The sequence below is a fragment of the Nothobranchius furzeri genome, chromosome 9 (genome assembly GCF_043380555.1).
Source record: "Nothobranchius furzeri strain GRZ-AD chromosome 9, NfurGRZ-RIMD1, whole genome shotgun sequence".
NCBI lineage: Eukaryota > Metazoa > Chordata > Actinopteri > Cyprinodontiformes > Nothobranchiidae > Nothobranchius > Nothobranchius furzeri.
In genome coordinates, this window is record NC_091749.1 from 40,686,377 (window position 1) to 40,710,966 (window position 24,590).

The 24,590-nt window shown below is 43.1% G+C and overlaps 1 protein-coding gene across 3 annotated transcripts; it reads left to right on the forward strand.

Moving 5' to 3' along the window:
- Positions 1–2,678: 2,678 nt before the first annotated feature.
- On the forward strand, positions 2,679–23,273 carry fn1b (fibronectin 1b). Of its 3 annotated transcripts, XM_015953459.3 has the most exons (46): positions 2,679–3,014; positions 3,178–3,303; positions 3,483–3,614; positions 3,736–3,867; positions 4,037–4,174; positions 4,256–4,402; positions 4,486–4,641; positions 4,753–4,935; positions 5,048–5,224; positions 5,624–5,779; positions 5,877–6,005; positions 6,092–6,235; positions 8,692–8,813; positions 10,197–10,365; positions 10,449–10,625; positions 10,724–10,852; positions 10,940–11,029; positions 11,113–11,307; positions 12,394–12,672; positions 12,749–13,012; positions 13,114–13,208; positions 13,690–13,858; positions 14,014–14,100; positions 14,286–14,477; positions 15,130–15,408; positions 16,052–16,243; positions 16,322–16,411; positions 16,680–16,946; positions 17,337–17,453; positions 17,546–17,707; positions 17,793–17,948; positions 18,120–18,236; positions 18,427–18,696; positions 18,781–18,968; positions 19,057–19,144; positions 19,264–19,443; positions 19,558–19,647; positions 20,053–20,241; positions 20,357–20,446; positions 20,728–21,149; positions 21,235–21,373; positions 21,465–21,626; positions 22,112–22,237; positions 22,328–22,434; positions 22,518–22,610; positions 22,687–23,268. In XM_015953459.3, exons 1-46 carry the CDS (start codon positions 2,873–2,875, stop codon positions 22,762–22,764), a joined length of 7,332 nt encoding a protein of 2,443 aa, XP_015808945.3. In that variant the 5' UTR covers positions 2,679–2,872; the 3' UTR covers positions 22,765–23,268. The 3 variants fall into 3 exon arrangements, with proteins under 3 accessions (XP_015808945.3, XP_015808942.3, XP_015808943.3); XM_015953456.3 differs by lacking the exon at positions 15,130–15,408 and having other exon boundaries at positions 12,749–13,018; positions 22,687–23,273; XM_015953457.3 differs by lacking the exon at positions 15,130–15,408 and having other exon boundaries at positions 22,687–23,273.
- Positions 23,274–24,590: the final 1,317 nt, after the last annotated feature.

The window sequence follows — 24,590 nt, forward strand, 5'->3', positions numbered from 1 at the left end:
GAAAGCTGGAGATCATGTTCTGATGACGCCAGCAGGACCACATCATCTGCAAAAAGCAGAGACCTGATCCTCAGGCCACCAAAACAAATTCCCTCAACACCTTGGCTGTGCCTAGAAATCCTGTCCATAAAAGTTATGAACAGAAACTGTGGCAAAGGGCAGCCTTCGCGAACTCTCACGAGGAATAAGTCCGACTTACTGCCAGCATTGACCTAACAGTCTGTATCGGAGGGCCTGGTGGACTGGCCTTTCTGGCATTCTGGCACCGTCCCAGTGGGCCGCTTAGCCAAATGGCCTGCTTGCCCAGCTTGGGCCAACACTATACAGTTGCTGATCTGCAGAACATTAGCTACATGGTAACCCAAAGCTAACAGAGTTTTTCCAGGCGTTTTTAGCAAGAAAAAGGCAGTAGAGCGATGACATAGGAGTTGTTTTACAGCGTTAGCATGTAGCTAATGCCCCACTGATCTCTGCCCGTGGAGAATGAGCTGATCTGGAAGGCCAGGGCTCCCGGTTGCAGCAGTCTGGCCCTGCTTGTAATTTTACAGTCCCAGTCCATTTTAGATCTCACATTCAGCCTTGGGACGAGTCCGCGGGTGGCAATACCCCCCACCCCCACCACTCTCCCAATGGGGAGGGCTGACTGAGGGCCGGCGATTTGTAAAAATACCAGGGCCGAATTTTGGTCCCAGTCCACCATGAAGTACCCCCCACAGGAATCTCAGAGATGCGGTAGAATGTCTTCTCCAAATCCACAAAACACATGCAGATTGATTGGGTGAACTACCACACACCCTCCAGAACCCCCTAAATGTACAGAACTGGTCCAGTGTTCCAGGAATGCACCTCTCCTCCTGAATCCAAGGTTAGACAATCAGACGGAACCTCCTCTCCAGAACCCTTGAATAAACTTTACCGGCTCAGGGGTGTGATCCCCCTGTAGTTGCAACACACCCTGCGGTTCCCTTTTTTAAGTAGGGGACCATCTCCCTAGTCTGCCAATCCAGTGAAACCGCCCCCATCAACCAACAAAACCCCCAAATCATCCAGAACCTTAAGAAACTCCTGGCAGATCTCTTCCACCCCCTGGGTCCCTGCCACCAAGGAGCCTTCTGACCCGTGAATGTGATACAACTTTGACAACAATAAGCACGGTGGACACGTTGTCCAATCCAACTCGAGCTGGATTTTGTATTTTGATGTTCATAAAAAGGAAAACAGACATAAAAATAGAAGGAAGACATAAACAGCTCCACCATCTCTCTCAGCCCATTCTAGTTTCACATTAATCACTGCAAAACCATCCAGAGTGGTGACGATTTCAGGTTTATGGTATGTTGGCAAAACAGGAATAAGGAGAAAAGCAGAGAAGAGATGAATTACTTGACCGAAGCCAGGCTTCCTTCCAGAGAGCTCCACAAGAACGGTTAAACATGTAGCGGGGTTGACCGAGGAAATGAAGTCACACCAAAAATACACCTTTATGGTAAGTGTGTGCATTAATGTGCTCTTTCCCCCCACTCGCTCATGTGTACAGCTCGAGTGCACTTCCAGGAAGCCTGCTGTCCGGCATCGGTGAATCTGGAAGCAGCAGTGAGGTAATAAAGCTTGAAGGAGTGTGTTTTCATCCTCCATGCTTTAGGACTGTTTGACAAATGGAAAACATCTGAAGGCTTTTTCCACACGGGAGAGATTTGTGACTCAGTAAAAACAACAGAGTTTTTGCTGTTTTCTCCCTTTGTTTCCCCAAAAGTTTGGCTTCGTGTTCAGCATGTTCGGGCACAGCTTGTTCCGTGAGTTCTCTGACAGGAACTGTTAAACCACAATGTCCATGGATGCTATTGACTTAGACAATCAGTATATTCCTGTAAAAGGAAAGTTTGATGATTAAAACAGCCATATTTGTTTTCTCTCTCTGACACACTGAACTCAACCAGACAGATGAAAAATGGAGAACAGGAAAAAGGCACAATGGAAACTGTTTGGATTTGAGTTTTCTTACTTTCATTTGATCTTTTGATAGTAAAACCAGACAGCAGGGACTGACTGTCCTCCTGGGAACTAAAACCTGTCTCTATGAGGTAAATATGGAGTTTGCATTTTCAACATTCAGGAAACTGAAGGATATTAATCGTACTTGCAAGATTATATTAAATTTTAAAAGAATTACATTTGCTGCTTTGTCATTTTGAGTTGAAAATTTTCCTTTTGAATTGCTGGAAAAAGATTTTATGAGAAACATATTTCAGTAGAACATGAAATTACTCAAAAAGCATCAGATATAAACTAAACGAAACAGTGGAATAACTTCTGTTCTTTCTTGTTTTGATTTGTAAATATTAAATAAAAGAAGTGTAATTTCCAAAAGTAGAACAAATATCAGCTCTGGCAAATAAACGACAATTTAAGATTTTGGATTAAGTCGTTTTAAAATGATACACTAATGACTAAAATGATCCCCCAGAGGCTCAACACCAGTAAAGATCTTGTGTTTAGTTTTAATGTGCGGTAGTTTAAAGACAGACTTTATTTTTGCACTTCAGCTTTTTTCTAGTCCACTTTTTGTTTTTGCTTCTTTCATGAATTGGAAGTGAGGGGAGGACACAGTATTGCTCATAGGCAGGGTGATCCAATAAAGTCCAGTCAAGTCCCTCCCCAGGACTCGGTGGTATAAAACCAGTGCGCTCCCGTCTCCTCAGTCTGGCGCAGCAGCTGCGGGGCGGCAGACCTGGAACATCTGCCGCAGAGCGCAAAAGATAAGGGACAGATCTCTCCAGGCTTTAATCCCGCACACTTCTCTCTTTTCCCTGTATCACATTTTCCTCTTTGCGTTTAATTTTAGTTTTTTTTTTTCTTGTCACCAGTCCTCAAAATGACTGGTGCCCCACTGACTGGGTTACTGGTTGCGCTGTGCGTAAGCAGCGCGGTGCACGGCGCACCGAAGAAGAGCAGGAGACAGACGGGCCAGTATCAGGTGTACCCGGACCTTGGTGACACCGCTGCTCTCACTCCAGGTCAGTGACAGTGCGATTGTTATATTTAATCCATTCATAAACACGAAGGCACCAGAGGAGGGTGTCTTATGAACTTTGGTAAGCCATAGTGATTGTGTAAAGCTTACTAAATTTTGAATGTTTTAATCTTATTTCGTGGTTAATAATGTTGCTTTTTTTGCAGTCAGCTGTGAGGAAAACGGTCGCTCCTACAGACAGAACGAGCAGTGGGAGAAATCTTACCGCGGCAGCTCGATGCTTTGTACCTGCAATGGTGCTGCAGGCGTCAAATGTAAAACCAAACCTGAAGGTTAGTCACCCTCTAACGCGGACTTCCACCCAATTCAGCTAGTTGTTTACTTTGTTTAATCTTATTAAATGTGAGTTAAATAAGCTACATCCTGATTTTGTGCGCTTTTACGCAGCAACCGCGTCTCCAACTGAGGCACACAAACACACTCTTGACCTTTTTTAATGTTTCCTCTGCAGCGGAGGAGACCTGTTATGACAAGGACAATGGCCGGACATACCGGGTCGGTGACACCTATGAGAGACCAAAGGACGGCTTGATGTGGGACTGCACCTGTATCGGATCTGGGAAGATCACCTGTACCATTGCAAGTGAGTTCCTCGACTAGTAAGGTGTTTGTTATGAGTTTTAAATAAAACAGGAAATAAAAGAAATCCTGAATTGATGATGCATATATTAACTGAGGGATTTGGGTCATTCTGTGGTTGACAGATCGTTGCCATGATGGAGGACGGTCTTATAGAATCGGGGACACTTGGCAGAAGCCTCACGAGAGTGGTGACTCCATGTTAGAGTGTGTTTGTCTTGGAAACAACAAGGGAGAGTGGACGTGCAAACCAGTGGGTGGGTAACACATCCGTCCTCAGCTTGTGAATTATTACTGAAATTGTTTTTTAATCACAAAATGTTTCCTTTTCACTTGATCCGTCTTTTTAGGAAACATCCAATGTTTCTGTGATTCTGTGATTTCGATGACAATCTGATAACCTTTCATCCACATTTTCTCTGTCAGCTGAACGTTGCTATGACAACTACGCTGCATCATCATTTGTCGTCGGGGACACCTGGGAGAGACCATACCAAGGCTGGATGATGCTGGACTGTACCTGCCTCGGAGAAGGGAATGGACGTGTCAAATGTTCCGCAAGAAGTGAGGGAGACACAAACATTGATGAAGAATTTTTTTTAAAGTTTCCTGAGCAGCTGCTAAATGATATCATTCCCCAACCAGACCGCTGCAACGATCCGATAACCAAGACGTCCTACCGTATTGGAGAAACTTGGACGAAGGCTGACTCAAGGGGAAACCCTATGCAGTGTGTGTGTTTAGGAAACGGCCGTGGACAGTCCAGCTGTGAAAGACACTCTGCAGGCCAAAGTATGTTTTTTAACAGCATTCTGACAAACTTTAGTCTGACATTCTGATCCCTGACATTTATCACGCTTGTGATTGGTTTACAGCACAGTCCCTGTTGTATCAAGTTCCCACCTCTGAGGGAACCTGCCGTACAGATTCTGGTGCCTCCTACTTTGACAGTCAGCGCTGGATTGGGAGCCAGGGCAGCAAGCAGATGCTGTGCACCTGTCTAGGCAACGGAGTCAGCTGCCAGGAATGGGGTGAGAACAAAGATTAAATTGTTACAAATTTAACTTCTCTTGCAGCATTTATTGATTCAGCGCTCATTGCTCAGTTTCATTTGTGACATTTTCTTCTTCCTGTTGGTTTAGAGGCCAGAAGCCATGTGTATGGTGGCAATTCTAATGGTCAGCCATGCGTGTTCCCATTTGTCTTCATGGGGAAGACGTACTACTCTTGCACTTCAGATGGACGCAGTGATGGACAGCTCTGGTGCTCCACAACCTCAGACTATGAAAGAGATCAGCAGTATTCTTTCTGCACGGAAAAATTTGGTGAATCACTGCTTCACATGTCCCACCTGTCACAGACATAACAGTGACATAAAATACAGTAGCCCAATGGGGGCAAATCATTAAGTACGTTTTATTTCTGTTCAAATTCCAGCAATTGTAGCAACGCGAGGTGGAAACTCCAACGGCGCCTTGTGCCACTTCCCATTTCTCTACAGTGGTCGTAACTACACTGACTGCACTGCTGATGGGCGCCGTGATGGGATGAGGTGGTGCGGCACCACCCACAACTATGATGCAGAGCACCGCTATGGGTTCTGCCCAATGGCTGGTGAGTCTGCTTTGTCAGTTCTGCCCTATGGAAACACCTGCTGTACAAATGTCAAGGCACGTGTGCAACCTCAAAAAATACTTAAAATAAATGGCCTCATCTTGTTATGGGATGTTTTATTTTGTTTAGGGTGAGTGGATATGAAATGGTCTGAATGTGCTCTTGTGAGAATAAGGACTGTTATATAATGTTAAGTCCACAGATTTGACTCTAGAATGATTTGAACCAAACAAAGTTCCTAGTCTGGCACACACACACACACACACACACACACACACACACACACACACACACACACACACACACACACACACACACACACACACACACACACACACAGGTGTAAGAATGCAATCATTAAATGGTTGAAGTCCCAACTGTCCTTCCTTTCTCAATCAGCCCATGAAGAGGTATGTTCCACCAGTGAAGGAGCGATGTACCGTGTAGGGGACAAGTGGGACAAACGCCATGACACCATGGGTCACATGATGGAGTGCACATGCCTGGGAAATGGTCGTGGGGAGTGGAACTGCATTGCTCATGCAACACTACGAGGTTGGAAGATTGACTCCACTAAACTGTTCAATAGTAACCTTGATTTTGAGTTTTGACCCGAGTATTAAAGAAAACATTTTTGCGATTGTCTTGCCAGATCACTGTGTTGTCGATGGCTTAACCTATGAAGTCAACCAGCAGTTCTCCAAACGCCACTCAGAGGGTCACATGATGAACTGCACCTGCTTTGGACAGGGACGCGGGCGCTGGAAGTGTGATCCAATTGGTGTGTTTGTTACTCGTTAGGTTGCCTGTTAGATTACAAACAACATATTCTCTGTTGCGCCTGCTCAACATTGATTCCTCTAACAGATCAGTGTCAAGAGCCAGAAAACAAGGTGTTCTATCAGATTGGTGACCAGTGGGACAAAGTAATCAGCGGAATCCACTACCGATGCTATTGCTATGGCAACGGGAATGGAGAAATGAGATGTGAACCCATGCAGACCTTCCCAGGTAATGAAAAGAATCAGAAAATGTTGGGAATTCTCTCTTATTTTGTTTGGTGTTTATGTGGCACATTAGTTATTTGACTTGCTCATCTTATTAAATGAATACTTTGCAACTTTTTCATATATTTAAACAATTTTCTTGAGCCAGCGTGTGCTAATATGATCCTTTGGGTTAATGAAATGTCACTCAAACCCCCACTGCCCCCTGTGGCCAGAATATGCACTTGCAACTTTAGAGTGGTGGTCCGCCACCTGTGGAAAATTTAGAGCTGACTTGCCTGCAGTCTGCTTTCAGCACGTTTACTGCATGTTTTAGATTGTGTACACAGCTGATTTGGTTAATTTAGTGATGAACCAAAGCTGTGGACACTAATGAAGGCTGAGGAGACATTTCAGCTGTTAGAATAAGGTGTTAAAAAGACAAATGCAGAGTTAGGAGATACGTTTTTCTTCTGGTTGCACTAAATGAACACTGGGGGTGCTAAAACTGAGTCAAAACTTTCAAGTGTGACAAGCGGACAAAGAATGCAGTTGATCAGCAATCTAAAACACTGCTTTGAATCTCTAAAGCCCCCTTCAGACAGGCCATGAAAAACGGAAATGTTCGAGACTCTGTCCTTAAGACCTTTGTGTCTGAATACAAACATCCGGATAACCTTTTCCGTAATTAAACCGGACGATGCCCCTAGTAACAGGACCGGACTTGTCACGGACAAAGTGGCTGCTTCAGACTGGTGAGGTCGAGTTCCGGACAGGGAGGAGGAGGGGACCGGGGAACGCTGTGCGCACCTAGATAGCTCGCTCCTGTAGCATGCGGCGAACCATGGCAGCTCGCCTCCTACGGTACCGTCTCCTAGACGCGCGACGGAGCGCTTCACACCGCTTCCGTGATTCCTTTATTAGCTATTGAGCTTCATCATCCAGGTCTCTTATGCGTCTTCGTGTGAGCAGAATTATGCTTAACATAAGTCCGATCAGTGAGAGGAATTCTATCTCTTCGTCGGCCATGTTTGACTGAATAGTTTTGTTTGGGTAAATGATGCATGTACGCCCACCGCACTATGTTTACACAATATCCGGGTACAGCCTTGCCACCCCCTCCCCCTCAGACATCTGGAACTTTTCCCTGCTGTGTGAAGGCAGCCGAAAGGACAAGTTCAGGTACAAAAGCGGTGTGTCTGAAAACACAGTTCTGGTTAAAAACCGGACTGAATTGTCCACACATATTCCAGAATGCCAATCTGAAAAGGGCTTAAGAAGCAAAAGAACACTTGGTCAGGGTATGAATATGCTAATGAGCTGCTTGCTGATTGGTTTAAACCAGAAGTCCTCAAACACAGAAGACTGCAGATTAGAGGAGGAAGGGCTCCACATTTAGACGTTTTTATGAGAGGTTTCTCAGAAAATACGTTTTTCTCTGGTATTTTAAAACTTTTTAATTGACATACAAAGTAGGTCAAACATGGCTTAGACTTTTTGGCATGCTGCTTTTGACTACCCAAGCCGTCTTTATTCACAAACAAAAAAAAGTTGGTTTGGATACTTTGTCCCCTTTAAACTGTTGCATAAATGAAAATTTTTACTTTTATCATAGCTCCTTTGATAAAGTACATCTAAAACTCTGTAAATCATGACTAAAAATCACATATTTTTCCAACTGATTTGATGTAACGTTAAAGGTCGTAATGTAACTTTTAGGGGAAACTAGTCACCCAGTGTTTCTTTAGACTCCTCTGTGTTTCTCTACTGTGTAAATCTTGTCAAAATATATATAAAAGGTCAAAGCACACTGTGAGTTCATGTGGTAAGAAGGCAAAATGACAAGTTAATGAGCGGAGTGTTGAGACAGTTATGAATAACATCACAGCCGAGTGTTATTTGCTGCACTCGTTCAACTCTCTGCTCTCTCACATGCATGCTGCTCTTATTAAGGAATAAATCATTTGTCCAGTTAGCACAGAGCTAGGGTTTAGTCTTCTAGCCAGAATTTAAAGATTTGTCATGAGGAAATCACAAACAGTCACTTCCTGTCCCCGGATAAAATCTGCCTTGATTAGCACTTTGCACCGAGCCGTGGACCAAATGTTGACCTAAGAGGTTACAGTTGTGATGTTTGTCTTCCGATCAAAAGGAGCTGGGGACAGTGTGGGCGGCGGAGAGGGCTGAGAGTCTACGTGTGTGTGTTCAAAAGGCAGCAGAGACCAGATAAATGTGAGGAAAATGGTGCTGAGGTGTCACTTCAGCCTGTGAGATGCTAGCAGGTGTTGATCTGGTTTAGCACCGTCTGGTGGTTTGATTCTGTCCCAAAGTGCCGAATCGTCTGGTTGTAACTTGTCATAAAGTTGCCAGTTCTCACTGACTCTCTAAAATCTGCAAGCCATTTTCAGATTTACTTTTTGTGAACAGCATGTTTGTCATCCCTTACATGACGTTTCATTAACTGATGTTCAAACTCTTCAGGCGGCTCCAGACCTGTCCAGGTGATCATCTCAGAGGCAGGAAAACAGCCAGACTCCCACCCCATTCAGTGGAACGCTCCTTCATCCACCCATGTTACACAGTACATCCTCAAATGGAGACTTGTGAGTCACACTTGGGTTTTCTAATACAACTCATGAATTGCCTGTTTCAGTCCATTTTTTTCTTGGAAAAAACCCCAAATGACCCCAAGAACCTGGAGCGTTATCAAAGGTGAATGCAAGCTCTGATTGAGGTCATGAGTTTTTTCCTGATTTTATCCAAAGTTTATCCTCAACAAACAGGGCGATTAAGGGGCACACAGACTCCTTTACAGTTTGTATATACAAATAGTGTTTTTCTAGTTGACTTCAAAATAAAATCTCACTAGTCTGGAGGTTTTCTCCTCAACCATCTGCTCCACTTTGAGGGTCTTAAAAGTCGTCATTGATTGAAACATTTATGTACAAGACTTCAAGTCAAACACGTTTCCTCTTAAGTTGTTTTCCTGAACATAATAAACAAAGTGTTCAACTGGCCTTTGAGGGGACGTGGATATTTTTGTAATGGAAAAACATTCTTGACTCAGTGTTTATTGATTTATTAACCTTTATGTGCATTGAGGCAGTGTCGGCACATTAGACTCTACTATGTCACTCAGTTTTAAAAATATATGGTAATAAAAATGTTAAAGTCAAAGAGCGTTTTCATAATGAAAATTCAATGTATTTTTCAAGCCCAAAGATTTATAAAATCATATGAATAAAAGGGTTACAAAGTAACATAAATACTAGATTTATTTTCACTTCTAAAATATTTATTACATAAACATTTGGTCACAGTGGGATCATACATTTAAAACAATAAGTAAACGGGGCTAAGTAATTATGTGCCGGAGTCACTAATGCATTCAGAGTAAAATGCACCTAAACATAATTTACCTTAACTAAGATAAATTAGTGCAATTTATTCAAAAGTTGCTTACTTCTTACTAGTGAAGTACTAGTTCAGGAAGCTAATTTCTAAGTACTTTGTATTAGTTTGTCTTAGTTAATATAACTAGCATTTAGGTGTATTTTACTTTGTAACTATTAGTACCTCCAACACATAATGACCTTGTCCTGTGTGTGTATTATTTTAAATGCAATCAGTTTGCATTTTTTTCCCAAATATGCAGAACTGATCAGATTTGACATGTCATGACATGTCCCCCCACTTTGTCCAAAGTAAATTTCAGTCTCCTTCACCTTTTCCTGTCCAAAAGCAATATTACGCTATATTTAATAGAAGCTGGTTGAGCACTGGGACCAAGTGGAAAACAACCGCATATTACATATTTTTTGTATACTACCATAAAGATCCCCCTCTTGCCGGTTGTGTTGTGTGTCCCCCCCCCCCCCCCCACCACCACCACACACACACACACACACGGACACGGACACACAAAAGGTAAATCTACATCCATGTTATGAACAGAAATGAATTTCTTTTATTCTTATTTTCTGTAGAAAGACAGCCGCACCCCCTGGAGGGAGGTCACCATCCCCGGCCACGTCAACTCCTACACCATCAGTTGGCTTCGTCCAGGCGTTACTTACGAGGGTCAGCTGATCAGCATCATGCGCTACGGGCGTCGTGAGGTCACGCGCTTTGATTTCACCACCGCTCACGGCTCCTGTAAGTGAACTACAGCCTCCTTCTAATGTCTCACACCTGAAAGGAATTAACTGAGAAGCACAATTTCTTGTTCACCTCTCAAGTGGAGACATGGGAGGGAGAGACGACTGCTCCTCCACCGATAGTGGAGATGTTTGAGTCAGTGACAGAAATCACCTCAAACAGCTTCGTTGTGTCCTGGAATTCAGCTTCTTCTACCATCTCGGGCTTCAGGTTGGAGTACGAGCTCATTGAGGAGGGCGCTAAGACAAATGTCCTGGGTGAGAGTCTTTGGACGTCAGTCTACCAGTGACATAATGCACCTTGGAATAGATTAATAGTTTATTTTAATCTTTCTAACACCCATTTTTCTCCCCAGATATTCCTCGCACCACCACTTCTGTCGTCATCCGTGATCTCCTGCCAGGACGCAGATACAACGTCAGTGTCTACGAGCTGCCAGAGGACGGACAACCAAACCTAATCCTGACCACCTCACAGACTACAGGTAAATAAACATTCTCCGTCTTCGTTTTGTGACACAAATCTCCCATTTTTTATTCAGCTTTCCCAAATAACTTGTTTCTTCCACCAGCTCCTGATGCCCCCACTCAGCCTGCTGTTCATGATGTTCAAGAGACCTCCATTGGAATCAGATGGACCAGACCTCAGGCTCCCATCACTGGTAGGAACTGTCCTTGTGTTTGCAGGATTTAGATGTTTAGGAGAGCGGATGCAACAAAACCAACTTCATGCGCATCCCTGCAGGTTACCGTGTGGTGTACACCCCCTCAGAAGAAGGCAGCAGCACTGAGCTGATTCTGCCAGACTCTGAGACTTCAGTAACTCTGGTGGACCTGCAGCCTGGCCTCCTCTACAACATCAGCCTCTATGCTGTGGAGGAGAATTTAGAGAGTGAGCCTATTTCTGTGCAGGTCACCACTGCTGGATCTGCCAAACAAGGTACATGTTTTTGCAGTTTGAGATAAAATCTGGTGCATAGATGAAACATTTAGAGCTTCATAAACTGTCAGTGATTTACTTTTCTCATAACATGTTGTATTATATGCTTTATTTTTTTAGATATTGCCTCTTGGCTGTTAGTTTAAGCCTATCAGCTTGAGATGTGATGGATCGCCTACTTTATCATTTAAAAGGGCCTATTTCTGACTCTCAAAGAACCTGTAATTAAATTTGGTCTGAGAAGCATCTCTTCAGCCAACGCCCCACACTTAAGCACAAGTCTCTCATAAATCCTTGTTTCATAGAAGATTAACATTTTTGACTCTTTGGGTCAGGAAACACTGGAACGGCTTCACGATGCATGAAAAATAAAAACAGATGTTTCTCTGAGCAGCTGTAAATCTATAAACATTTCAGCCTGGTTATCTTAGAGCAGGGGTGTCAAACTCATTTTAGCTCAGGGGCCACATTGAGGGAAATCTAGTCCCAAGTGGGCCGAAGCGGTAAATTAAAAAAAAAAAACTTCAGATTGTTTTCTTTGTTTTAATACAATCAATGTTAAACAAGGCTGGAGCCTGAGGACAGTGTAGTACAAGTACAACACCTGAAGTGTACTTGAAAATTTGAAAAAAATAAAAAAAATCAACAAATAAAAAAAACATTCCTTAGTGATTCAAAGAGCTTACAGATCACATGGCAAGATCAGTTTCATGCAGCACTTAAAGTTTATTTGACTCATTTTACTTTACATCTTTTAGCTTTCACCAGCACATCAATATCAGAAGTCACATCCTGAGTGGCGGCCAACTTCAGGATGTGATTCAAGTTCTTGTGTGAGCCTTGAGCGCAGCTTTGTTTTATTTATACTCAATACAGAGAAAACTTGCTCACAAAGATAAGTTTATTTTCACTCTACATTGTAAAGTATGAAAATAAAGTTTACACAACCATCTCGCGGGCCGAATTTAACCCGCTTGCGGGCCGGATGCGGCCCGCGGGCCGCATGTTTGACACCCCTGTCTTAGAGGCTTGGTAAAAAAAAAAAAAGAAACAATGTAATGTTAGATGAATAAATCTTCTCCACAGAGGCGATCCCAGCTCCAACAGACCTCCAGTTCTTTGAAGTCTCAGATGTTAAGATCACTATCATCTGGGTCGGTCCTCCAGCTGAAGTCACTGGTTACAGAGTGGTCTTCTCCCCAATGGGTCAGGACGGCACAGAGCTCCGCCCCCTACAGCTGCCCATCTCACCCAACGCCTTCGCTGAACTCACCCACCTGCAGCCCGGCACACTCTACCGCTTCTACATCTACGCCATTAAAGGCGACGTGGAGAGCGAGCCTCTCGTTGGGGAAAAGTCTACCAGTAAGCCTCACCATTACGAGGTATTATAAAGCACACGTGCTCTTGATTACATTTGGGATGTTCTCTCTCGTTGCAGAGCCCGATGCTCCCACAGACGTGCGTTTCACTGACATTGGACCCAACAGTGCGTTGATCATCTGGGAGGCTCCTCGGGCCGTTGTTTCCGGTTTCCGTCTTTTCCTGAGCACTGAGGGCTCCAGCCCCGTAGAGAAGAGAATTCCTGTTGGGGTCTCTCAGTACCCTTTAAAGAATTTGCGCCCAGACACACATTACACTGCCACCCTGCACTCGGAGCAGGACAGTGTGCTCAGCGAGGGCATCACCTCATATTTCACCACCAGTCAGTGTTAGTGGAACGAGATCTTTAGCAGAAATAGATGCTAGATTTGTATGTATATTTTAGAATGAGTCACGTTTTCTCCTTCTCTGTTTTGTTTCCAGCTCCCCAGATAGGTAACACTCCCCCCTTCAGCACCGAGGTCACTGATACGTCCATCATCATCACATGGATACCCCTCCGCAGGTTCAGCTACAAGGTATCACTAAAAATACCTTGTGGAGCTGTGGAGTTTTACGTTTTCGATATTACTAAAAAATAAAATGCTATTTTTAAGAATAACAGAAGTAAATACAACTCCGTGAAGCTTAATAACCTCTGGAGCATTTCAGTGTATTTTGGTTCTACAGCCTATAAATTACAAGTTTGGATCAGTTTACCAGCATCCAGAATTGCTTACAGCTGGAACTGAACATTCAGTTTATTTATACAGAGCCAATTTGCATTAAAGTCATCTCGGGGAGCGAGGTTTACCACCAAGCATCAGATTGGAGCAACGGGGTTTAGGAGGTGAACAGTCTGACATCACTGCCAGGTGCTACTGGAAAATAAAACAGCCAGTAAATTAGTCCTAAATTAACCAGATGGCTGCTATTATTTGGAGTTAATGATTCTGCTGTTTGATGTGTTTCCTGCAGCTCTAAGCTGATTCCAGGTTGACTCGTCTTCCTTTTCTCCAGCTTTCTGTGCTCCCCAGTGAGCAAGGCGAGTCTCCCAGAGAAGAGACCTCGGACTCCGGACGTATTCACATCGATGGTCTGATTCCTGGAACCCAGTACGTCTACAGCGTTCAGCCCATTTTCAACGGTCGCAACCGTGGAAACCCCATCTCTCGCAACGTTGTGACTTGTGCGTGAATTTTTCATTTAAACTGACAAAAGAGTAATGATGATGCCTGCTCTACATTTCTTCTTCTAAAATGATATTTTCATTGATGATGATGTGATGGTACAACGAGCCAACTCAGAAGCTATTTGGGTTAAGTTTTCTATTTTCCTACGCAGCTCTTTCTCCTCCCACCGATCTCAGACTGGTGTCCAATCCCTACACGGGAGATCTAACTGTCTACTGGGAGGCTTCCAGAACACCAGGTAAATATTTGCACCCCACATCGGTTGGATCAATCTAGACTTTGGCCTTTGAATGGTATTTTTTTTCTTCACTAGACTCAAGGTCTTTTTCTGGTATTTTTACTTTGTTACTCAAGAAATTTCAAAACACTTTAATAAAACTTTCAGCCCTATAATTTATCTCGTTTTCCCTCTTTTCTTCGCAGGAATCACTGGTTACCGAGTAACAGGCACACCAACCAATGGTCACAGAGGGAATTTATTGGAACAGTTTGTTTCAGAGGATCAGACCTCGTGCACCCTGGAGAATCTTTACTTGGGCGTCGAATACAACATCAGTGTTTTTGCCACCAAGGGTCACCTGGAAAGTGTGCCAGTGTCTACAGTTGCCAGACCAGGTAGAGACACCGGGAGGGCATTCAAACAAGTTAAACACACAGATGTGTCTGCAGAAAAGGTCTTTTTAGGGGGAAGGTATGAAAATTGGTGAGTGTAAAACTCAATCCTTTGGTCAATGTTTCCTCCTCAAGTTCCTGAAAACAGGGTTTACTTGCTCTTTGAAACATTGATCCGTTACACACACACACACACACACACACACACACACACACACACACACACACACACACACACACACACACACACACACACACACACACACACACACACACACACACATGCATGCACGAGTGGAAATGATTTACTAAAACCTGGAACTTCGAGCTAAAATGCAGACGTGATGCTTTAACAGTATCTTGTTACCTTTATCTAAACTATGATTGTTCACCAACATGATCGCTGACTATTGCATGAACGCCACATGAATAATGATCAAATCAATCGTTTTAGCATGAGTAGTAATATTTCTAATTGCCTGCACTGTGCCTTTTATTAATTAATGTATTCTAATCTCTTTTTGTTACCTCACATTATTACTGATACATTATAATTGCCTGTTTGCTTTATTAGAAATGAAATGTGTACTTCTAAAAATGTTTTCCCTTTCTGATTAATTTTGCTTGGGCTTTGCGCTTGATCTAACCCTTTCAGAACTCCCCAAACCAACTCACATTGACTTTGTCGACATTACTGACACCACCATTGGCCTGCGCTGGATCCTTCTAAACTGTACCACCATTACTGCTTACCGGATAACAGTAGCAGCCGCAGGCGAGAGCCTACCCTTTTACCAAGATATGGTGGATGCATCTGCTGGTCATTACACCATTTGGGGTTTGGAGCCCGGTGTGGACTATGACATCAGTGTGGTTGCTGTTACAGAGGAGGGAGAGAGCGAGCCGACCACACACACAAAGCAAACACATGCTGGTGATTTTGCTTTTTCACTATGAAAACGCAACATTAATGCAATATTTACTACATATTGGAGAAAGCTTCCTGAATGGCCTGTGTTCAGAGAAATGGTCACTGTCAGGATGAATGAGCTGATGACTAGTCTGCAAAAAGCCACGACTAAAGAATATTGCTGGCAACTTAAAACAACTGCAATGTACAACGTTTACAGCTGTTTATTTTATAAACTGCAGTCGGTTTAGTAGAAAAAAATAAAATTTCTGCAGAGCTTGACCCTTGGATGTTTTGGGGGTGCTACATTTAGCTGATGCTGTTGATATTTATTCAAACCAAAGGGTCAGCAGTGTAAAGGTTTGCAAATTAATGTCTGTGTGAACAGCTGTAGAAGATAGAAGCTGCTTTAATACTGCAGCAATGCAAAGGCTACTAAAACAGTCCTTATGCAAATCTATTCAAATACATCAAAATATTTGTTATTCCTACGTATCCTGTAAGTCTCAAAAAAGCAAAACTGTTCAGATATCAGTATGTTGGCTTGAAAATGTGCATGTTATCTCTACTTTAATGTGCGACTTGTTGCATTAAATTTCCGACTTCATCTGTTTTCTTTAAGTGCTTCCTTGTTCTCATTTTGACCTTTAACCTCTGCTTTTCCCAGCCATGCCAGCTCCCACCAACCTGCAGTTCGGAGGGGTGGGCCCCGACCACATCAGAGTGACGTGGACGATCCCCAACATTGCCACACCGAGTCAAATCTCTCGATTTGTAATTCGCTATCACCCTGTGGCCTCAGATGATGATATTAGAGAGGTTAATGTGGGCGGAGCCACCAATACCTTCCTGTTACAGAGTAAGAGGATGTAAACTGCTCAGAATTGTTTGTCTTAATCAGTATTTCTAACAGTATCTCCAATTTTTTTCCTTGAAGACCTGCAGCCAAACACTGAGTACCGCATCAGCGTGGTGTGTGTTTACAGTGACCAAGAGAGTGCACCAGCCACAGGGAATCAGCACACAAGTGAGTGTGATGCTGCTTCTCACAGCAAAGTGCCTCGGTGAAGATCGGAGGATGGAAAACTGTCTTTTTAATTGATGAAACATCTGATAAAAATAAGCAAATGTGCAAAATGTAGTGATTTTAAATATTGTTTGATAAAACTGAGAATATAGGAATTTTTATTAAAGGTTTTTCAACAGATATTTATTTTTTATTCTCTCGCAGTGCTGTGACAGTTTACAAAAATTTTAACTCACAGTTCCAACCCATTTCTCCTTTTTTCTTCCAGCTCTGGACTCCCCGACAGACTTGAACTTCTCTGAAATACGGACCAACTCCTTCAAAGTTCACTGGGTGCCTCCGACATCTCCCATCACCGGTTACAGGATCCACTATCAGATGACAAGTGGTGGGCCATCAAGGGATCAAAGGCTTTCACCATCAAAGAACTTCTTCACTTTGACCGGACTGAAACCAGAGACAGAGTACATGATATATGTGTACGCTGTCGGCCACAATCAGGAGAGTCAGCCTCTGACTGGCACACAGGCCACCAGTGAGTTTCTACAACTTTTGGTCTCAACCCTGTTCAACAAGGCTGCCCTCCAAACCCAACAATGGCTACTTTACAGTCACCTCTATAGATACTGAGCTCCAATCTGATGTGGTAGTGTCTGAGAGTCTTTCACAACACATAGTCCAAGCGTGAACACCTTGTGTAAGCTCTTGCAATATCTCATGTGGTAACTTAAGTTCCAAGATTTGACTAAAACAGCTGTAAAAAGACTAAAACTCAATAGTTTGTCAACAAAAAAAAAGATCTTTGTTTAAATCTGGTGTATGACAGGTGGAGTGACATTTAAGGGATGCAAGGCTTATCGTTTCTGTCAGAATTTTGTTTATTAATGAACTTATGAATATCCCTCTCTCTGCTAATGCATTTCAGTCTCTGATTCTCCCACTGATCTGGAAGTAGTGTCATCCACCTCCACCAGCATCACCATCCGCTGGGATGCACCCTCTGTTGATGTTTCTAACTACAGGATCACCTATAAAGGAGAAAGTGTGTGCTGCAATTTTATTCATATGTTCCTCTAAATTGTAACAAAATATTTTATTTCAAACCTATTTGTTTATTTATTTTTTTTTTTGTAGGTGGTGAAGCTTCTCAGGAGTTAACAATCCCAGGAACCCAGACAACTGCCACCATAACCAAGCTTCAGCCTGGCACTGACTACACCATCACAGTCAGTGCAGTCACAACACGAGGAGATAACCCTGCTTCCAAAAGACCCGTCTACATAACTCACAGAACTGGTGTGCAATGAGGGAAAAATAGAATACAGTGATATAAACAGAGGCAAGGTGGGAGTAAAGGTTGTCATGCATCATGTCTTTTTAGATACTGAGTCCCCCACTGACATGAAAGTCACAGATGTGAGTGATAACGCCATGACGGTGCGCTGGTCTCCGGCTCAGGGACCAATCAGAGGCTACAGAGTCACAAGTGTCCCTAAGAATGGCTTGGGACCTTCCTACTCAGAGGTTGTGGCCCCCGGTAAGCCATGCACAAATATATATATATATATATATATATATATATATATATATATATATATATATATATATATATATATATATATTTGTTTGTTTGTTTGTTTGTTTGTTTGTTTTTTCCCCAATACCCAACTCTGATTTCATTAGTCTTTTTCTTGCTTCATTGGTCCAGACCAGACAGAAATAACATTCTCAGGACTGATGCCCACTGTTGAGTATGTTGTGAGTGTGTTTGCATTGGGCAACGATGGACAACCATCCTCTCCTGCAGTGGAAAACGCCATCACTGGTAGGGTTGGCTCAAATTAATCATTAATCATATGGTAATGTTGAAGAGGTTTTCTTGATGGTGCATCATTTATTTAGCAACATTTGCAAGCGGAATATCAACGAGACAAAGCAAATCTGAGGTTTGGCTGAAACGTGATTGTATGAGAAGCACTACTGGGAAAAATGTTCTTGTTTTTCCCTTTCTGCAGCGATGGACCACCCTAAGGACCTGGCCTTCTCTGACATCGACTCCACCTCTATGCGCATCACTTGGGACAGACCAGACGGGACAGTGACTTCATACCGCGTCCTGTACTCCAGCTCAGAGGAGGGCGAGAGAGAATTGCGTCCAGCACCCAGAAGGGATCAGGACAGCGCGGTGCTGACAGGCCTTCGCCCCGGGACAGAGTACACTGTAAAAGTCATCGCCTTTAATGGCCGAACACCCAGCACACCGTTAGAAGGAACACAAGCCACAGGTAGACTCACAAAAAAACATCAACATATTCTGGAGTTTAACTGTTCATGTTAAATGTTGGTTTTCTTTCTGTTTTCTGTTTCAGTCATCCCAACACCAACCAACTTGATAATCTCAGAGGTCGGCCCATCCTTCTTCACGGTGTCATGGCGACCCTCAAATGCACGGTTGACAGGTTATCGTGTGGTCATCATCCCTAAAAACATCAACAGCCCTCACAAAGAAATGAATGTTGCCCCAGACACCACTCGTGTTGTAGTACCAGGGCTTATGGTGAATGCCGATTTTCTCTTGCATGAACAGATGGATGAAACAATAGTGATCAGGAAGTAAATACCAGCTGTGTTTCTGTGTACTATAGGTGGCTACAACATATCAGATACAGGTCTATGCCTTGAAGAACTCTGTCACAAGCAGACCCCTAGAAGGGGAAGCAACCACGCTGGAAGGTAACCAAGTAACTGCAACAAAAACGCACATGTTCACCATTTCCAGCAGGTGTTAGTGTATTTCCTGTGTATGAATGTGTTTGTGGGTGAGGCTAAGCCTTTAACTTTTCTCCATGTAGAAGTGAGTGCTCCTCGGCGTGTTCGTGTCCTCGATATAAAGGATACTTCTTTCAGCCTGTCCTGGCGCTACAAGGTGGAACCTATCACTGGGTTCCTCATTGAGGCCACGCCCATAAGTGGCTCACATGCTCCCATCAGGAAGACCATCCAAGGAGAAACAACTAGCTACACTTTCACTGGTAAACCTCCCTTTTTGGTTCAGAAGAACATTTGAAAACTCCTTCATCTTTTATTTTCCGAGGGGAATTGGTTTTCTGATAGTTGCTTCACGGCGTGTTTTTGTGGTTTTTCAGGTCTTCAACCAGGCACCGCGTACTCTGTTAGCTTGTACACCCTAAACGGCAACACAAAGAGCCCCCCATTTACACTCAGGGTGGAAACAGGTACAAAACACATCTAATTTCTTAGAAAGTTAAAAAAAAAGGTTAGACATTACATTTTATTTTTTAGTCTAAAAAGAAAAAAGTTCTCTAGAAAAATTTGCGTTTCTTAAAACAAGGTAAATCTTGAATATGATTCACATTTTCTTGCTTTTAGTATAATAATCTGTCAGTGGGGTAAACAACTTTTGCTTGGCTAAAATTCCTAAAATTAACAAATAAATAAATATTTATATGGGTTATTTTGTTAGTTTTAAGAACTGCAAAGGAGATTTTTTTTCTTTTTAGACTAAAATTAAGATAAAATGTCTATAAATTAATTTTTGTTTTCTACTTTGTTAGAAATCAGCTTTTGCAGTGTGTTCACTGTTTTCAGAAAGTAATGTAACATGATGTTTTTGTTTGTAGAGAGACCTTTGGTCCAGGCTCCCACCAACCTCCAGTTCACAACTCTGACTCACAATTCCATCTCCTTCACCTGGCAACCACCCGCCACACACATCACTGGATACCACATCACCTATGAGGAGTCTGGGAAAGCACCGAGGGAGCTCATCCCGCGACCCCACGCTGGACAAAACTACGCCACCATAACTGGTATGTCTGTTTTTACTGACATTCATGATGGAACAAAACCTTTAAGTTTATAGCGAGAGACGGTCAAATGCTGTAAGTTTAAGTTAACTGATTTTGATTGCTTCTTTCTGTCCAGGTCTGAGACCAGCCACAGAATACATCATCAAAATCATTGCCATCCAAAACACAGAGAGGAGCACTCCTCTAGTGGGCAGCACCAGGACTCGTAAGCGTTCAGAGATTCACTTTTTATAGAGAAACAAGAGATATTGGTAAAAGGCTGTGCTTTTGCTGGAAGAAGCCTTCACTCAGCAAGCGTTTAGCTTCTAAAACCTTAATGCAAAGTTTTATTTTGAATGTCTTCATAAATTTCATTCAAAATTTCTGCATGTTTGTGGTGATTTTTTAAACAGTTGCTTGTTTGAGCTGAAATGTCTTAGAGCAGCTTTACCTTACCCGCGCCTCATCTAACCAGCTTGCTTCCCTAACATCGTCTCTCCCGCCCAGAGCCAGACTCCATGCTTCCCATGCCTCTGCCCCCGCCTCACCGCGCCGGGGTTGTCGACAAGCTGGATGTGCCTGAAACTGAATTGGACAACAAAGTCCAGTTAGTAGGCTCCAACCAAGATGGAGTTGGTGGTCAGAGCCAACATGTGGAGTACACAGAGTACAACAACGGAGGCAACCCCCAGTCTCCTTATGAGCAAGTCCGTGAGCCGCTGGTCTTTGTCCCCCTCCCTGATGCAGAAGGCCGTAGAAACCCTATTGTGAAGCTTAGACTACCCATTGGATCCTCAATTTATAACCAGACGGGAGTTCCTCAGGAAGCCCAAACTCAAACCAGCATCTCCTGGAGGCCTTACAGTCAGAGCAATGCTTACCTGGTGTCCTGTTACCCTCTTTCACATGCTAATGAGAAGATGTTCCAGGTAAGAGAGACCACATCTGAAACATTTAGCCTGCTCATAGCATGCTGCCCAAACTTACTTAACATGAAACTGTTTCATTCTGCAGGTCCGTCTGCCAGGAACAGCCACCACCGCCACCCTGATTGGACTCACCCCGGGAGCGAACTACAACGTGATCGTGGAGGCAATACTGGGGGCGCTTAAACACAAGATTCTGGAGCAGGCTGTCACAGTTGGAAACACAAGTAAGTGTCCCACAGAAACAACTTTTAACTCACAAAGCACACGTTTCAGTAAAGTTTATTTATTCAAGGTTGTTTTTCCTTCTTCTCATAGTCCAAAATGGAGGTCCACCCAGTAAAGACCTTTGCTACGATGCCTTCACTGCCACCTACCATGAGGTTGGTGGTGAATGGGAGCGGATGTCTGAAACAGGCTTCAAGTTGTGGTGCAAGTGTTTGGGACTGGGCAGCGGCCACTTCAGATGTGATTCATCCAGTACGTTTTTTGGAACATCAACACAACCATGAGAATACTTGTTCATATTTAAAGGGATGCTATGAATGTCACTTTCTTGAGCCAGTACAGTGTGTGCTAAAATTACCCTTACAGGGTTGATGAAAAATCACTCAGACCCCTGTCACCCCCTGTGGTCAGAATACCACATTTGCAACTTCAGAGTGCCTGTCCGGCACCTATTACACTTGAGCTCACATACCTGGCTGCAATCTGCTTCCAGCATGTTTTCAGCTTGTTTTAGATCACGAACCCAGCTGATTTGTCAGATTTAGTAAAGAATCACTCCTGTAGACACTAAGGAAGGCTGGGGAGATGTTTCAGCAGTTCAGCTGTGTTACAAAAACAAACGCACAGCGAGGGGAAAGGTTTTGCTTTGACCACAGATAATAACGGACACTAGCAGGTACTTAAAGCAGGCAAAACTGCCAACTGTTGCCCAGAATTACATAATATCTCATCAACAGAGTGGTGCCATGACAACGGCGTCAACCATCGTGTCGGAGAACAGTGGGACCGCCGTGCTGAGAACGGACACCTGATGAGCTGCACTTGTTTGGGAAACGGCAAAGGAGAATTCAAATGTGAACCACGTAAGGCCTCTCTTACTCCCACAGAAACCGTCATGGCCATCTGAGGCGGTTTAAGAGCTGCGTGTGAATTTGAATGTGTGCTCCACACAGATCACTCTGTATGTTACGATGATGGTAAAACCTACCAGGCGGGCAACCAGTGGCAGAAGGAGTACCTAGGTGCCATCTGCACCTGCACTTGCTATGGAGGACAACAGGTAACCTACACCAGCCTCTTTAAGGGCGTGGTATCTTTATCTGAGCCTTATTAAGTATTTAAGTGTGTGTTTTGTCTCATCAGGGATGGCGGTGTGAGAATTGTCGCAGACCAGGCGCTGATGTTGATGCAGGTCTGCTGCAGCCTATTAGATACGGAGAGAACACCCTGCGAAATGTGAGTGGAAGGGTTAACATGTTTATTTTACCTCATGTATTATTGCACCGGTTAATCCTTACCGCTATCTTCCCAGAATATTCACTGCCCCATTGAATGCCTTCGACCCAGCCTGCTAGCAGATGGCATCGCGCCTCAAAACTCTCAGAAGTAACGGATCGGTGGTTTGACGTTGGCTTAGCTCCCCCACCATCCAGTTGCTGCACTGTCTCACCTTATAGAAGCCACGCTGTCTGTGTGATCAAACTTTCATCACTTTTTCTGACACGTTTATAAAGTTTACTGCCCTGCTGTCTCATCAGTCCTCAACATTTTCTATCAAGCCAGTTTTTTCACTGTTTCTAAATTCAAAACTGTTAAAACATGAAAAACACGTAAGACTCAAGATACTAAAGACTTTGTTTTTAAAAGGTAAGCACTGTGATAAAGAATGTTACTGTTTTATTTCTAAATTCTCCGTTTTCTCTTCTATTACTGAAGGACGTGACTGACACATTCTCATCACTAACATTTCCCTTTAATCTCAGCTGAATGTCTGAATCAGGATGTGAGAATATGAACCATTCTATTTTTGTACTTTGTTGTTGGTGTCGTTGTTTCTACCTTTGACTAAAGAAGTCCCTTATTTTAATAAAGCTGGAGAGATCCTAACATGAAACTAAAGTTTGTTTAGTATTTATTTTGGAGGTTATTTTTTAATTGATTTTTAAAATGACAAATGTGATTTGCTACTACTGCTCCTGTCTTCTCTCAGTGAAAAACAAAACAAAAAACACTTTCCCTCCAAGTTTAAGTAGGTAATACTGAATGTTTCAAACAACTTTCAAGAAAGTTTGAAGTTTATATGCGAGTAGATACTTAAACCCATACTATGCATCTTATTCCTTGAGCCAGTATGTGCCTGAAGGACCCTTTACTGCAGGGGTATTCAATTCCAGTCCTGGAGGGCAGTAAACGTGACGTAGTGATTTCTTCACTCCACACTAGATTCAGTGGCCTAGTGGTAGAATGTTCGCCATGAGTCTGGGAGATCAGGGGTTCGATTCCTGGCCGGGTCATAACAAAGACTTTGAAAAAATGGGACCCAATGCCTCCCTACTTGACACTCAGCATTACGGGGTTAAATTGGGGGGTTAAACCACCAAATAGTTCCGCTCCCCCAGGGGATGGGTCAAATGTGGAGAACAAATTTCGCACACACACAACTAATGGGACTTTAACTTTAACCTGTGCAGAAGCTTGTCAGCAGAAGTCTGTTAATCACCTGCTGATTGAAATCAGGTGTGTTAACACAGTCAAAACTGAAACGTTTGGCCAGAATTGAACACCCCTGCGTTATAAGGTTGATGAAATATCACTCAGACTTCCACCGCCCCCTATGTGACCAGAATACTGCACTTGGAACTTCAAACTGGTGCTGCAGTCTGTTTCCAGCTTGTTTTAGATCATGAACACAGCTGCTTTGTTAGATTTAGTGATAAACACTCCTGTAGACACTAAGGAAGACTGGGGAGACATTTCAGCTGTTACATTAAGGTGTTAAAATTAGGGGCCGACCAATAGAGTATTTTAAAGGCTGATACCAATACCGATTATCAAAGAATTTTGTTGTCAATGGCACAATTCTAAAGTCAATTATTAAGGCCGATATAAACACGTTTTAGCAGCACATTGACACACTCACTGTGTGCAATAAATTAAATAAGTCAATAAATCTTTTAATATCTATTGAACTTCAAATCTAAAACAACTTCAAAACTTTTTAAAAAACAGTGTGTCGGAGTTCTTCAGGTCCTTTCTTTGGTCTAGTAGTGGCAGCAGTTGGCCACACAGGTGCCCGATTTTAATTTGTTTTTTTTTAATCGGCCTTAAAAAAATAATTTCTTCCGATGGCCAATATTGGCTAAATGGCTGCCTCTGGATTAAAAGACGAATGTACAGCGAGGAGACAAGTGTCATATTCAGTTTACCCAGTGAACT

Coding starts and splice junctions, on each gene's coding strand:
- fn1b (XM_015953459.3), top strand. CDS start 2,873: ATGACTGGTGCCCCACTGACTGGGTTACTGGTTGCGCTGTGCGTAAGC. Junction 12,673..12,748: donor CGTTGGGGAAAAGTCTACCA/GTAAGCCTCACC, acceptor CTCTCGTTGCAG/AGCCCGATGCTCCCACAGAC. Junction 21,374..21,464: donor TGTCACAGTTGGAAACACAA/GTAAGTGTCCCA, acceptor TTCTTCTCATAG/TCCAAAATGGAGGTCCACCC.